A 14,883-nucleotide genomic window follows, 5' to 3' on the forward strand; every position below is an offset into this window, starting at 1 on the left:
AAAAAAGAAACTGGGAAGAGGAAGACTAAATACCATTGGGGAAAGATGTGAACAGAGTTTAAAGAAAAAGCTGACATTCTTCAACTTACGAAAAAAGGCTTCATTCATAACAAAAGAAAGGTATATTAAAATTACTGAGAGATACTATTTTTCACCTATTCAGATTGCCCAAAATACAAAAACTTGAAGAAATACTGTGATGGCAAATAATAAGGAAACAGGCACCCTCAGGCATTGCTAGTTGGAGTACAACTTCTATGGAAAGGAATTTAACAATATCTAACTACATTGCCTTTGCATTTATCACTTGACTCAGCAATTCCACTGAAGATACACATCCCCAAATATGAAATATTAATCATTACTTGTGATGGGGTTCAGGGCGGGCCACCCCAAAATGGCATATTGATTGCTTTGAATTCAAGTTACTTGAGAAACAGCCAGTGCAAGATGGACACCCTGACCCTGCCCTCTTTCCGCCTGAAAGCAGGAAATAAATCTCCCATCTGAAAGGCAACCTCTGAGCACCAAGACGTAGGGACATTTTTACCTCCAGGGATAGAAAATTCAGGGTGGAAAAGGCTATGTAAACTAATTCTGCTTAGTTTCTTCACTAATTAATACCCAAGCCTAAGTGTCTTTGTCAGTTCTTCACAAATTTATTGTTTCTTTGTCTAAAAAGTATAAAAGCTGCCTGCTTTGGTCATTTCTTTGAGTTTCATGTTTCTGTGAACTCCCATATGTATGAAATTAAAATTTGTCTCCTGTTAATGTGTCATGTCAATTTAATTATTAGACTCTCAGAAGAACCTAGAAAGGTAGAGGAAAATTTTTTCTTCCCCAATACTTGTAACAGCAAAAGATTGGAAATAACCCAAACATCTGTCAATAGATGCCTGGTTGAGTAAAATAGAGTATTATGCATCCATTAAAAAAATGAGGAAGGTTTCTGTGAACTTACATCAAGCGAGTTGTAAGATATATTGTTAAGTGAAAAATGTAAGGTGTAGAGTATTATATATGTGTTATGAGTTGAATTGTGTCCTCTAAAGAGATATGCTGAAGTCCTAATGCCCAGTACCTGTGAATGTGACCTTATGTGGAAACAAGGTCTTTACAGATATAATAAAGTAAAGATAAGGTCGTACGGGATTAGGGAGAACCCTAATTCAATGACAGGTGTCCTTATAAGAAGAGGGAAATTTCGACACAGAGACACAGACACATAGGATAGAAGGCCATCCAACCATACAGGCAATGACTAGAGTAATGCTTCCACAAGCCAAGGAATACTACAGGGTGCTAGTGACCACAGATGCTGGGAGAGGGGCATGGAACAGATAACTCACTCTGCGAGGAAGGAACTCAGGAACCAACTCCTTAGGAACCAACTCTGCCGCCACCTTGATTTTGGACTTCTGGCCTCCTGAACTGTGAGAGAATAATACATTTCTGTTGTTTTAAACCACCCAGTTTGTGATACTTTGTTATGGCAGAACTAGGAAAATAATACAATATGCTACATGTTTTTGTAAGAGAAAAGGAAAAATAAGAACACATATATATACTCATTTTTGCAAAAAAAATGTAAAAGAGCAAGCCAGAAATTAATAAAAAATGGTCACATATAGAGGATCAGTTGAAAAGGCCATGGAGAGGATGTGTTTGGGGGCAAGACTTCCTTAAATATGTCATATCATTTTGACTTTACATATATTACATATGTTTTACATATTTTTTAAAAAGGATACCAAAAAGAAAAAAATAGAGGAAACACTAAAAGTGAAGACAAATACAATCAAAAGACTCTGACTCATAAAAATTGATTCTTTTACCACCCAGAAAAGAGAAATTTCAGAAAACTCTTGAACACAACACTCTGACTGAATATCCTGTGCAGGACATATTCTAAGGGCAAAAAGAACTACAAAATGATCTTAAACTTCATTCATTAGGTTTACTGTTAGTGGTAATATCAGAATTGTAATTTGAAACTACATAATTGTTGCAAGAAAAAGCAAATAAGTAAATATGTTGATATTCTAAGGAAATTCTAAGATTTTTAGTGTTTAAGAGAAAAGAAATACAAATATAAAAGAAATTAAGGAATGACAAACTTCTGATGTAACGTTAGAATTAGTACAAAATGTAAGAAATGAAACTATACAATGAAAATATATTCTGTAGCTCTGGCCACTGAAAGGGCCCCAAAGTGAGGGCCCAGGCAGCTGCCTAATCTTCATGTTGCAAAGGCCTGCTCTGGTTTTCTGTTTATGAGATTCTTAATCGTTTTTTGGAATTTTTCATCCTAATAAAACAGTAAAAATCTTAAAGCGGCCATCTTGCGTGTTGTTACTATTAATATATTCCCTTATAGTGTCCAGTCCAGTGTTGTTCCCGGCAGAGACCACTCAATTCAAGTAATTGGTTGACTGTTTTCCCTTGAGGCTACCAGATTATTCTAGACTAACAGTTACAGGAACTCAGACAATGCTGTGAAAACAGACCTCATTTTGGGTGAAAGGTAAGTACATAAATTAAAGAGGTCTTACCTTCTCAATACCCTGAAGCTTCCCTCTTCCTTCTAGTGCATGGGGAAAGGAGAGCAGCCCATCTTTTGTCTCCAAATCTACCAATCACCTTGTGCTGCAACCCTCCAGTAAGGAAGAGCGGGTGCCCCTCTCAGAGACCAAACTTTCCATTTGTGACCTAGACTCCAAGGTACAGATGCCCTCCACTAGTCCCCAGCTTGAAACATACACACACCCACCCAGCACATGTATCTTCTTTGATCACACATCTTCAAGCTACCACCTCATCTCACTGGTCACCTGCATCACAGAATCATCAAAATAGTTGTCTAAAGACACCATTTCTACTCCTCACCTTCATCATCTCCTCAACTGTCTCAGCCAGGCTTTGGCCCTTACCACTCCACTGACAGTGCTCTTGTCAGGGTGGCCAGTGGCCTCCTCATTGTCAAATCCAACCATCAGCTGTTTTCATGTCATGCAACCTCTGGGCAGCAGACCACACAGTTGATCATTCTTGAAACACTTTCTTCCATAGGATTCCGGCTTTCCTCCCTTCTCACAGACCTCTCCTATCAACTTCTCCTGTCTGTGTCATCTGTGTTGGAGGGCTCTAGGCCTCAGTTCCCAGACTTCAATTTATACTCTCCCTGAGTGATCTCATTCAGTCTTTTAAGATGTTTTCTACATGGAGATGAAGACCAAATTCATTATTTAGCTCTAGTCTCTTTCCTGGGCTCCATCTGCCTGTTTAACATCTCTACCAGGATGGTCTCTGGAGTTAGGCCAGCTAGGCTTGTATCCCAGTTCCGACTTGTATATAGTCTTGTGTTACTTAACATTATCCGTGAAATGAAAATGATAATAGTACCTACTTTGCTAGATTGTTTAGAACAGTGCTGGCACAAAGTAAGTGCTCGATAAATACCCTGTTTGTTTACTTGTTTGAATTCCCTGGTAGAAGTTTGGAGAGAAGGAACTTCGTGTGTGTGTCTAATTCAACAGTTCATTCTCAAGGTCTGGCATATAGTAGCAGCTGGATATTGATTGAATTAATGAATCGATGAATGGATGAATACATTCGTTTAAAGGAGGAAAACGCAATGCATCCACAAATCAGCTGAATTGCCACTGGTTGCCAATGCCTTGACTGCAGGAGTCATCTCTGGCTCTTTTCCACCTTCCCAACACTGTATCTTTGGAGTCTCTCTTCTCAATGGCCAAGTCCTAGGAGTGTGACATCCCTGCGTCTGATACCTGATAGTGTAGGGCATGCTCTGTTTTGTTTGAAAATGTGAAATATAGTCTGTCGTTCAGGCTCATCAATAATGTTTTTTCATTTAGACTCAGTTTCACCAGAACTTAGCAGAAACCTAGAAAGAAGTTCTATTATGTAAAGTATATCTCTCTATGGATGTATAGATATCTATGTATATCATATATCTATATATAACACGAATAAATTTAAGTAGGACAGTGAAAAACAATGAATTTTCCAGGCGGTTAAGGGACAGGGGCCGGGGAGAAAGATTTTTTGCAAAATAAAGAGTAGATAACGTGCACTGTAATACAACCGCGCCGCAGAGCACAGCGAAGCCGAGCCCGCCACCGGCCTGCGCTCCCGCCCGCGCTCGGGCCCCGCCCTGATCCCGACCCCGCCCCGCCTTGCACCGCGGCCCACCTCCGCCCTGCACTCCCGCCCCGCCCTGCGCTCCGGCCCCGTCCCACATCTCGGCGGCGCTCTCCCGCCCGGGGGAGCCTTGCCGCCCCGGCGGAGCCAGGCTCTCCCCACGCCCGAACCCCTCCACCCCGGGCCTGGGGGGCCGCAGCGCACCGAGCGGCTCGGCGTGGAAAGATGGCCGCCCTAACGACGGTCGTGGTGGCGGCGGCGGCCACAGCTGTAGCGGGGGCTGTGGCGGGGGCGGGCGCGGCCACCGGGACCCGCGTGGGAGCAACGCCTGTGCCGCAACAGGTAAATGGAGGAGGCAGACGTGGGCCGGGGGGCTGCAGGCGCCGGAGGCTGGACGGGGCCCCAGGCTGAACAGGTGTGCTCCGTTAGCGCGGCCCCGGGCGGCGGGAGGCGCGGTGTTAGCCTCCCTTTGCTCGGGGCCTGGCACACGCCAGCGTTTCGCTTTGTTCGCTTGTGGGTTTAACTGCTTTTACGGAGCCGCCTGTCTTGTGGTTTTGGAGTGGAGGAAGATCTGGGTGGAAACGCTGGCTCTGCCTCTTCCTAGCGTGTGATAGGAACATATTTAACCTCTCGGTGACTCAGTTTCTTCTCGAAACGTTGGAACTGATAATATGCACCTTCCCGAGCCGTGCACATTGTCTGGGAAGCCCCTGGTACAATGCTTGGTTGGAGAGAGATTCGGTGCCCAGTGACTGGTGGCTGCTGTATTATTGTATCAGCGCTGGGAACACAAGGAGGAGTCAAACATGGGATGGTCTGAGGCTGCCAGAGATCTTCTCAGGACCCGTTTCTCTGCAGTGAGGACCAGAGGATCCCCCAAGGAGAATTGTTGGATCTAGCTGCTCAGGTCAAAGATCTTGACTCCTCTCCTTCTCTCACAGCCCACACCCCAGAGCATGGGCAGTTCCTGTCTGCTCTACCTAAGGAATAAGTGCAGAATGCCACTCTTCTCACCACCTCACATGGTGGTCCACACCATCATTTCTCCCCCAGCAGAAATACTTTCCTAGTTGGTTTCTATTCTTCCACTCTTGCCTTCCTGAAATATTCTCAACAGTCAGGTGATTGAGTCCAGTAATGACACTTGTCTGCTCAGATCCCTCAGAGTAAAAGCAAATGTTTTTACCATGGTCCACAGGGCCTCTGAGCTGCCCCTACCACCTCCCTGTCACCTCATCCCCAGTCCCCTGCCCTGAGTCTGCTGCAGCCATACTGGCTTCCTGGTGGTCCTTCAGACAGGTGGAGCACACTTCTCTCTCAGGATTTTTGCAGTTGCTGTTCCCTCTGCTTGGAATCTCTTTCCTCATGGTCTCATGGCCAGCACCATCACCACCTTCAGATATCTTTGTTCAAATGCCATCAGCTCAGTGATTCTTTCCTTGACCTCCCCTTACTGAATCCCCCTACCCAGCACACCCTGTTGTCTTTTCTGGTTTTGTTTTTCTCCATAGCACTTATTACCATATAATATATTACATATTTTATGCTTACTTTTTAATTTTTCTCCACCCTGCCTGGGAACGTAAACCCTGCCCTCTATGAGGGAAGAAACTTTTGGAAGTTTATTCACTCTTGTATTCCCAGCACCAAAAGCTGTGCCTCTTTAGTCCAGGAACATAGTAAATGCTCATTAAATATTTGTGGCTTAGTCCAAACCTGAAAGAAGGCTGTTAGGAGCTGAGGACAGCTTCTATCATTTTCTTCCTCTAAGGAAATACAGTGTCTTTACCTGTTTCAAGAAATTCAAGAAATTCCACCTCAGACAAATTTTCTCACACATCCTCTGTATTTCTTTTTATTATTCTAACTCTGGCCCAAATGTCTCAGGAAAAAAATATAAAATACAGAAAAATACATAATAGATATATATTTTTTTCAGATATATTTTAAATACCTTAAAAATATTTTTTAAAATGTATGGCCCTAGTGTTTTAGCCCTCTTGGTGGCTCTCTCCATGAAACCTTTCTGGCTTACTTTAGTTGAAAATGATTTGTTCTCTAAATTCTTATAACCATGTTTTACCTCCTGGTTTGCATTTCTCACAAGTTGCCTAATACTGTTATTGATGCACACTCTTGCCTACTACAGTGATTCTCAGAGGTTTGCCTTCCTTGGTGTTGGATCAGAATCACCTGTGGAGCTGTTTCAACTGTGACATCGGTTTCTCACATTCAGCAATGTCTGGAGACAGTTTTGGTTGTCACAGCTGCAGGTGGACTGTGGGGTGTTTGTGTGTGCTCCTAGCATCTAGTGGGTACAGGCCAAAGGACAGCCCCCCCCCCCAAAAAAAATTACCTGGTCAAAAATATCCGTAGTGCTGAGGTTGAGACACCCCACTTTATACGCTTTCACCAGTTTAGGGAGGGCAGAGCCTCATGGTTGACAGTCACAGCAGTAGCGAGGTAGAATTTCTCAAGGGTGTTTGGGTTTTAAAAAAAAAGAAAACAATTAGAATCTCTACTGTACCATACTGCTTTTTGAGGAGTTTAACTATGTGTTATCCCTCTGTGTATTCCCCCCAACGTACCACATACACATACACAAAGACACACACACATACGCACTGTACACTGAAATTCTACAGCCTCGCACTGAACTTGGATATTTGTCATAGGATTTCATGAATGAGTATTCCTATTGATTCTAACAGTGAAACCAACTAATGTTTTCCTGAGAAGAGATAATTTTCCTCATGATATTAGAGATGTCCTCCAAAATATCTGAAGTTCCTATATTAGCCTGCTAGGGCTTCCATAACAAAATACCACAGACTGAATGGCTTAAATGACAGAAATTTACTTTTTTACCATTTTGCAGGCTGGGAAGTCCAAGATCAAGGTGCTGTCAGGGTTGGTTTCTGGCTTGTAGACAGTCACCTTCTTGCTGTGTCCTCACATGTGCACACTCAGAGAGAGAGAGTTTTCTGGTGTCTCTTCCTCTTTTTATAAGGACACCAGTCCTAATGGATTAGGACTCTATCCTTATGATCCCATTTAACTTTAATTACTTCCTCCAAATCTAGGGCCTCAACCTGTGAATTTGGGGGGTGATAATTCAGTCCATAACTGTTCCCTTAAATTATTTTGGAATAATTATCTTTGAAGTTTTAGAACTATTTTATATTGTGTTTTATTTTACAACCTCCATAGAGTGTGGAATCCCATAAATTTCTCATTCATTTTGAAAAGAAATAATGTACCCTATCTATGCATTTTAATACTTGTATATTATTTGTTCATAATTCTCCTCAGCCATTGCCTTTCAAGGCCGAAGACTATGAATCTCTTGATTGTCCTCTCAGATGCCTTTTCCCTCTTGATCTTTTCAGCAGCTGAATTATAACTTTTTTGAAGTATCTCTAGCAGTATCACACTAGTGTATGTTCTGGTTGTACCAAGATAGAGCTGTGTCTTCTGTTTGTTTTGTTTCTAGTGCCCTTCCTGTGATGACTTGTATTTTATGGCATTTGGCTGCCTGGAGTGGTCCTTCAGTAATAAGCACATTACTTTTCTGACTTTAAATGATTACTCAAACTGGATTTCCTCTAGAAGATCACACACATGAATAGGGCTGTGTGTATATGGTAGAGTGCAGAATCCCCTTCTCCCCTCAAGGATAGTCACATCCTAATCCCCAGCACCTGTGACTATGTGACCTTACATGATTGAAGGAACTTTGCAGATACGATTAAGTTGAGGATCTTGAGATGGGGAGTTTATCTGGGTGGGCCGATATATTCACAAAGGTCCTTGTAAGAGGGAAGCAGGAGGATCAGAACCAGTAGGAGAGGTAACAGTGGAAGCAAGAGGGTGAAGTTATGTGAGGAAGGGGCCATGAGCCAAGGAATGAAGGTGGCCTCTAAAAGCTGAAAAAAAGGTAAGGAAGTAATAAATTCTCTGAATCTCCAGAAAGAACACAATCCTACCAACACCTTAATTTTAGACTTGACCTCCAGAATTGTAAGAGAATAAATTTGTGTTGTTTAAGCCTCTAAGTTTGTGGTAAACTAATTTTTGGTAAGTTAGTTATAGTAGTGATAGGAAATGAATGCAACCAGAGAAGGCCTGAGCTCTCACCTTTGGCTGGTCTTGAAACTCTGTGCAACAGGTAGTGAAGGCTAAAGTAGAGTTTTAAACTGCTTGCCCAAGTACTGATGGCACGCTCCAGCATGTACTCAGACCACCTCAGCAAAGACTGGGGACTTAATTGGTTCAAGACATATAAGAAAATCTTTGACCAACCAGTTGTTCACTGACAACTAAGCTAACGAAACAGGGATTTCAGTGCCACACAAACAAAGAATACAGACTTTACGGAATTGGTTCAGAAAAATGACTAAACAAACAGTGACAACAACAAACCCTGGAGAGGGGAAAGAATCTCATTTTCAGAGTTGCCACATTATATTATTTAAAGTGTTGAGTATTTGACAGACAAATTATGAGATATGCAAAGAAACAAGAAAGTATGGTCCACACACAGAAGAATTAAAAAGAAAAAAGAACAGTAAAAAGAAATTGTCCCTTAAGATGACCAAATGTTGGACATAATAGACAAAGACTTAAAATCATCTACTTTCAATATGTTCAAAAATCTAAAGGAAACCATTTCTAAAGAAATAAAACAAACTATGAGAATGGTGTCTCACCAAATAGAAAATATCTATAAAGAGAAAAATTATAATAAAAGAATCAAATAGAAATTTTGGAGTTAAAAAATACAAGAACTCAATTCACTAGAGGGACTCAACACTAGATTTGAGCTGCCAGAAGATAGGTCAATTCAGTTTATCCAGACTGAGGAACAGAAAGAAAAAAAGAATGAAGAAAAATGAACAGAGCCTTAGAGACCTGTGAGATACCATCAAGTGTCACAGCTAATGAGAGTCCCAGAAGGAGAGGAAAGAAAAAAGGGGGGAAAAGAATATTTGAAGAAATGATGGGTGAAATATGAATCTACACATTGTTGGAACTCAGTGAACTCCAAGTAGAATAAACTCAAAGAGATCCATACCTAGACATGTCATAATCAAACTGTAGAAAAGACAAAGACAAAAAGAAAATCTTGAAAGCACCAACAGAGAAGCAACTCAACATATACAAGGGATCCTCAGTAAATACTGGTTTCTCAACAGACACCTTGGACTCCAAAGGCATGGAATGATAGACATAGTCAAAATGCTGAAAGAAAAGGACTCTCAACCAAGAATTCTGTGTCCAGAAAAATAATTGTCTAAAAATGAAGGAGACTACATCAAACTAAAAAGATTCTGCACAGCAAAGGGAACATCAACAAAATGAAAAGACAACCTACTGAATGAGAGAAAACATTTGCAAATCATATAAGGAGTTAATATCCAAAGTATATACTCGTACAACTCAATAGCAGGAAAAAAATCAGATTGGAAAATGGGCAAAGGAACTGAATAGACATTTTCCTCAAGAAGACATACAGATGACCAACAGGTACTTGAAAAGATGCTCAGCATCATTAATCATCAGGGAAATGAAAATCAAAACTGCACTTTTTAGAATAGCTGTTATCAAAGGGACGAGAAATAACAAGTGTTGGTGAGGATGTGGAGAAAAGTGAACCCTTGTGCACTGTTGGTAGGGATATAAATTGGTTTAGACTCTCTGGAAAACAGTATGGGGGTTCCTCAAAAAATTAAAAATAGAACTACGATATGATCCAGCAATTCCGATTCTGGGTATTTATCTGAAGGAAATGAAAACACTAACTTGAAAAGATACATGCACCCCAGTGTTCACTGTAGCATTATATACAATAGCCAAGAAATGGAAGCAACCTATGACCACTAATGATGAATGGATAAAATATGATACACACACACACCACTGGAATACTATTTGGCCATAAAAAGAAGGAAATCTTGCCATTTACAAAAATGTGGATGGACCTTGAGGACATTATGTCAAGTGAAATAAGTCAGACAGAGAAAGACAAATACCATATGATCTCACTTAAATGTGGAATCTAAAAAAAAAAATTAAACTCATAGGTACAAAGAACAGGTTGGTGGTTGTCAGAGGCAGGGGATAGGGGCTGGGCAAAATGGATAAAGGTAGTCAAAAGGTACAAACTTAGTTATAAAATAAATAAGTCCTGGGGATGTAACGTACAGCATGGTGACTAGTTAACAGTAGTTGCTAAGAGAGTAGATCTAAAAAGTTCTCATCACAAGAAAAACATTTTGTAACTCTGGTAATGGATGCTAACTAGACTTGTGGTGAGCATTTTGCAATATATACAAATATTGAATCATATTGTACATCTGAAACTAATATAATGTTATATGTCAATTATATCTCAATTTAAATATCAAAGGAGATTGGAATTCAAAGGGAGCTTGGAGTTTATCTAATAAAATATTTTCATAAAAATAACTTTAAAAATAAAGTTGAGACTTAAAGATATTAAATAATTTGCCTTGATTTCTGTTATTAGATATACATCTCAATAGATGCTCCGTTTCCAGCATAGTGTTTCTGCCAATGCAACATGCTAACTCAAGCTCTAAGTGAGTTGATTTGTTAAAAATATAGATAGTATTATCTCTTACAGCATAGTAAAACCCAAAGACTTTATTGTTTGCCAAGTTACTTTTCATAAAAAACATATAAAATGGAAACCTAGGTTACAAAATTTGCTGCCACTAATTATAAGGACATCTTCACTCTATTGTCCCCAAAATATAATGGCAGTAAAATATAATGGATAATGGTAGACTATGGAAAATTGAATACATATGCACAGGTCCTCTATTGGCTCCCATGTAAATTCTCCTAGAAGTCCACATCCCTGGAATTCACATAACTAGAACAAGTAAGTGCACTTGACCCTTAAACAACACGAGGGTTAGAGGCACCAACCCCTGCATAGTCAGAAATCTATATATAGCTTTTGACTCCTCAAATACCTAACTACTAATAGCCTACTGTTGATCTTTTGGTCAATTAACACATATTTTGTAAGTCATTATACTGTATTGTTACAATTAAATAGGCTAGAGAAAGTAAAATGTTACTGAGAAAATCATAAGGAGGCAAAAATACATTAACAGTACTGTACTGTACTTATCGATACTGTAAGTTTACGTGATTTGTTTATAAGATGAATTGCCAGTCAGTATCTACATCAGTATTGTCATATACAAAACACTATAGATGTTGTACATATTACTAACACTAGACATCAAAAATGAAAACATAATGTGAAGAAGAAATTATTTACAAATATAATGGTCCATGCACTGATAATGAAGAAGCAGCAATATGATTGCTTTATGGTAGCCTAATATAGTCGATATGTTTGCTTCACAATAGCCTAGCCTGTACACGAATGAATCATTATAAAATTTTTATGGCATACAATATTATCATCATATTCATAATGTAACACTGGGAACATTGTTCCGTTTTTTTCAAAAACCACTTACCTGTGATGATAGGCTGCTAGGCACTTTCTCCAATTAAGAGAGAGAAAAGCATACTGTACAGTAATGTAATTCTTTGAAAGCAAAGTTATAAAACAGTAAGAAAACTAATACATTATTAATTTTATATGACTATCACTCACCTTATACCTATGTAAGGATAGACTAGTATCTACATATATTTCATGCATTCATGACATACCTAACTTTTTCTTAATTTTTTTGATATTTCTAGGCTGTGTGATTCATCTGTTTTTTCAAATTGTCACAAATCTCCAAAATTTTTTCCAGTATATTTATTGGAAAAAATCTGTGTATAAGTGCACCTGCTTCAAATCTGTATTGTTCAAGGGTCAGCTGTATAGTATTTCTCAGAATTGGAGTGTATTTTCCTCAGCTAAACATAATTTCCCCATATGATCAAGATTATATTATACTTATAAACTAATGAACAAATTTTTAAAAATTGTATTCTCTACACACATTTCTCAAGTAAAATGTAAAAATCTTTAGTGAAAAAAATGGAGAAATTTAGACAATCCCAGATTTTAAAAAACTGAGAGGATTCATTGCCAGCATATCTGCCCTACAAGGAATACTAAAGGAAGTCCTTCGAGCAAAAGTAAAAAGATACTAGGTAATAATTCAAATCCAAATGAAGAATAATATCAATAAAGAGTACTGGTAAAGGTAAATATAGAGGTAAATATAAAAGTCAGTATAATGTAAAGGTATATAATAATAAAGGTAATGTATGATAATATAAGATAATATTATAATAAAGGTATATATAAACATATTTATAATATATAATAGTAAAGACAAATGTAGAGGTAAATATAAAAGTCAGTAAAATGTAAAGGTATATAATAATAAAGGTAATGTATGATAATATAAGATAATATTATAATAAAGGTATATATAAACATATTTATAATATATAATAGTAAAGACAAATGTAGAGGTAAATATAAATGTCAGGGATTTTTTTGTTCATAACAAATTTCTTTCATAAAATAGAGAAGGGAACACTTCTCAACTCATTCTATAAGGCCATTGTTACCTTGATACCAAAATTAGACATCACAAGAAAGAAAATAACAGATCAGTATCTCTTTTGCATACAAATGCAAAGATTCTCAACAAAACACTATCAAGCCAAACCTAACAACATAGGGGAGGATTTTACACCATGATTAGTTGGGATTTATTCCAGGCATATGAAAATCAATCAACATAGTAGAACTTATTAATAGAATAAAGGACAAAAACCATATGATCATCTCAATAGATGCAGAAACAGCAACTGAAAAAATCCAGCACTCTTTCATGATAAAAATATTCGACAAGTTAGCGATAGAAGGAAACTCCTCTGCCTGATAAAGGCATCTATGAAACACCAACCTTTAACATAATACTTAATGATGAAAGATTGAAAACTTCCCCATAAGATCAGGAATAAGACAAGAATATCCACTCTCACCACTTTATTCACTGGAGATTCTAGCTGGGCAACTAGGCAAGAAAAACAAAAAGCATTCAGATTGGAAAAGAAGAAATAAAACTATCCTTATTTGCAGATGACATGATCTTGTATATAAAAAATCCTAACTAATCCTCCAAAAAAACTATTAGAGCTAATAAACAAGTTCAGCTGTTTGCAGGAACTTGCAGGAAACAAGAGCAATGTACAAAAATCAGTTGTACTTCTATACAGTAGTAATGGACCATTCAAAAATGAAATTAAGAAAATAATGCCATTTTGGAGTATTACTCAGCAATAAAAAAGAATGAAATATTGCCATTTGCAACAACACAGATGGACCTAGAGATTATCATACTGAGTGAAGTAAGACAGAGAAAGACAAATAGTATATGATATCGCTTATATGCAGAATCTAAAAAATAATACAGATGAATTTTTACAAGACAGAAACAGACTCACAGAAAAAACAAAAACAACAAAAAAAGTATGGTTACCAAAGGGGAAAGAGGGGGAGCAGGGATAAATTAGGAGTGTGGAATTAATAGATACGTACCACTATATATAAAATGGATAAACAACAGAGATTTACTGTATAGCACAGGGAATTATATTCAATATCTTGTAATAACCTATAATTGAAAAGAAAGTGAAAAAAATGTAAGAATCATTTTGCTGTACATCTAAACTAACACAATACTGTAAATCAACTATACTTCAATTAAAAAAATTTAATATTCCATAGTATAATGAAGAATAAAATACATAGGAATGAATTTAGCAAAAGAAGTGCAACACGTTTAAGTTTTTGAAACATATGTTTCGAAAACTCAGAAACATCGTTGAGAGAAATTAAAGAAAACCTACCTAAACGAACATTTTGTGTTCATGAATATGAAGACTTAATATTCGTGAGATGGTAGTACTCCCCAAATTGATTTACAGATTCAATGCAATCCCTATCAGAATCTCAGCTGCCTTTTTTTTGTTTTTTTTGCAGAAACTGTCAATCTGATCCTAAAATTCATATGGGAAATTCAAGGTACCCAAAATAGTCAAAACAATCTTGAAAAAGAACAAAGTTGGAGAACTCCCACTTCTTAATTTCAGAATTGACTATGAAGCGACAGTAATCAAACAGTATGGCACTGGCACAAGGATAGACATACCAGTGAGAGTTAAGAGTAAACCCTTACATTTGTGGGCAGTTGATTTTCAACAAGGGTGCTAATATAATTCAATAAGGAAAGAATGGTCTTTTCAACAGATGGTGTATTCACATACAAAAGAGTGAAGTTGGACTTCTCCCACACACCACATATAAAAATTAACTCAAAATGGATTAGAAACCTAAATGTGAGAGATAAAACTGTAAAACTCTTAGAAGAAAACTTAGATGTAAGTCCTCATGACCTTTAATTAGGTAATGGTGTCTTCTATATGACATCTAATGCACAAGCAACTGAAGATAAAATAAATTGGACTTCATCAAAATTTAAAACTCTGTGCTTCAAAGGACATTATCAAGAAGGTGAAAAGACAGCTCAGAGAATGGGAGAAAATATTTACAAATCATATTTTGATAAGGACATATCTAAAATATGTATATAACTCTTATAACTCAAAAATAAAAACACAACCCAATTTTAAAAATAGGGAAGGATATAAGTAGATATTTCTCCAAAGAAATAGCCAATAAGTACATGGAAAGATGCTCAGTAT

At 37.9% G+C, this 14,883-nt stretch overlaps 1 protein-coding gene across 5 annotated transcripts in view; it reads left to right on the forward strand.

Annotated features, from left to right (window-relative positions):
- Positions 1 to 4,215: 4,215 nt before the first annotated feature.
- Positions 4,216 to 14,883, forward strand: part of CCDC112 (coiled-coil domain containing 112) — a 31,336-nt gene continuing 20,668 nt past the window's right edge. For 3 of the 5 annotated variants that reach the window (XM_082455788.1, XM_082455791.1, XM_082455790.1), the window contains exon 1: positions 4,216 to 4,503. In XM_082455788.1, the coding sequence (XP_082311914.1) occupies positions 4,387 to 4,503 (117 nt within the window). In that variant the 5' untranslated portion in view covers positions 4,216 to 4,386. Of the gene's footprint in view, positions 4,504 to 4,940; positions 5,069 to 14,883 lie in introns of all 5 variants that reach the window. The other 2 variants (XM_082455792.1, XM_082455789.1) reach the window with 2 other exon arrangements.

The sequence above is a fragment of the Balaenoptera physalus genome, assembly GCF_965194825.1.
Source record: "Balaenoptera physalus genome assembly, chromosome: 3".
In the NCBI taxonomy this organism is placed as follows: Eukaryota; Metazoa; Chordata; class Mammalia; order Artiodactyla; family Balaenopteridae; genus Balaenoptera; species Balaenoptera physalus.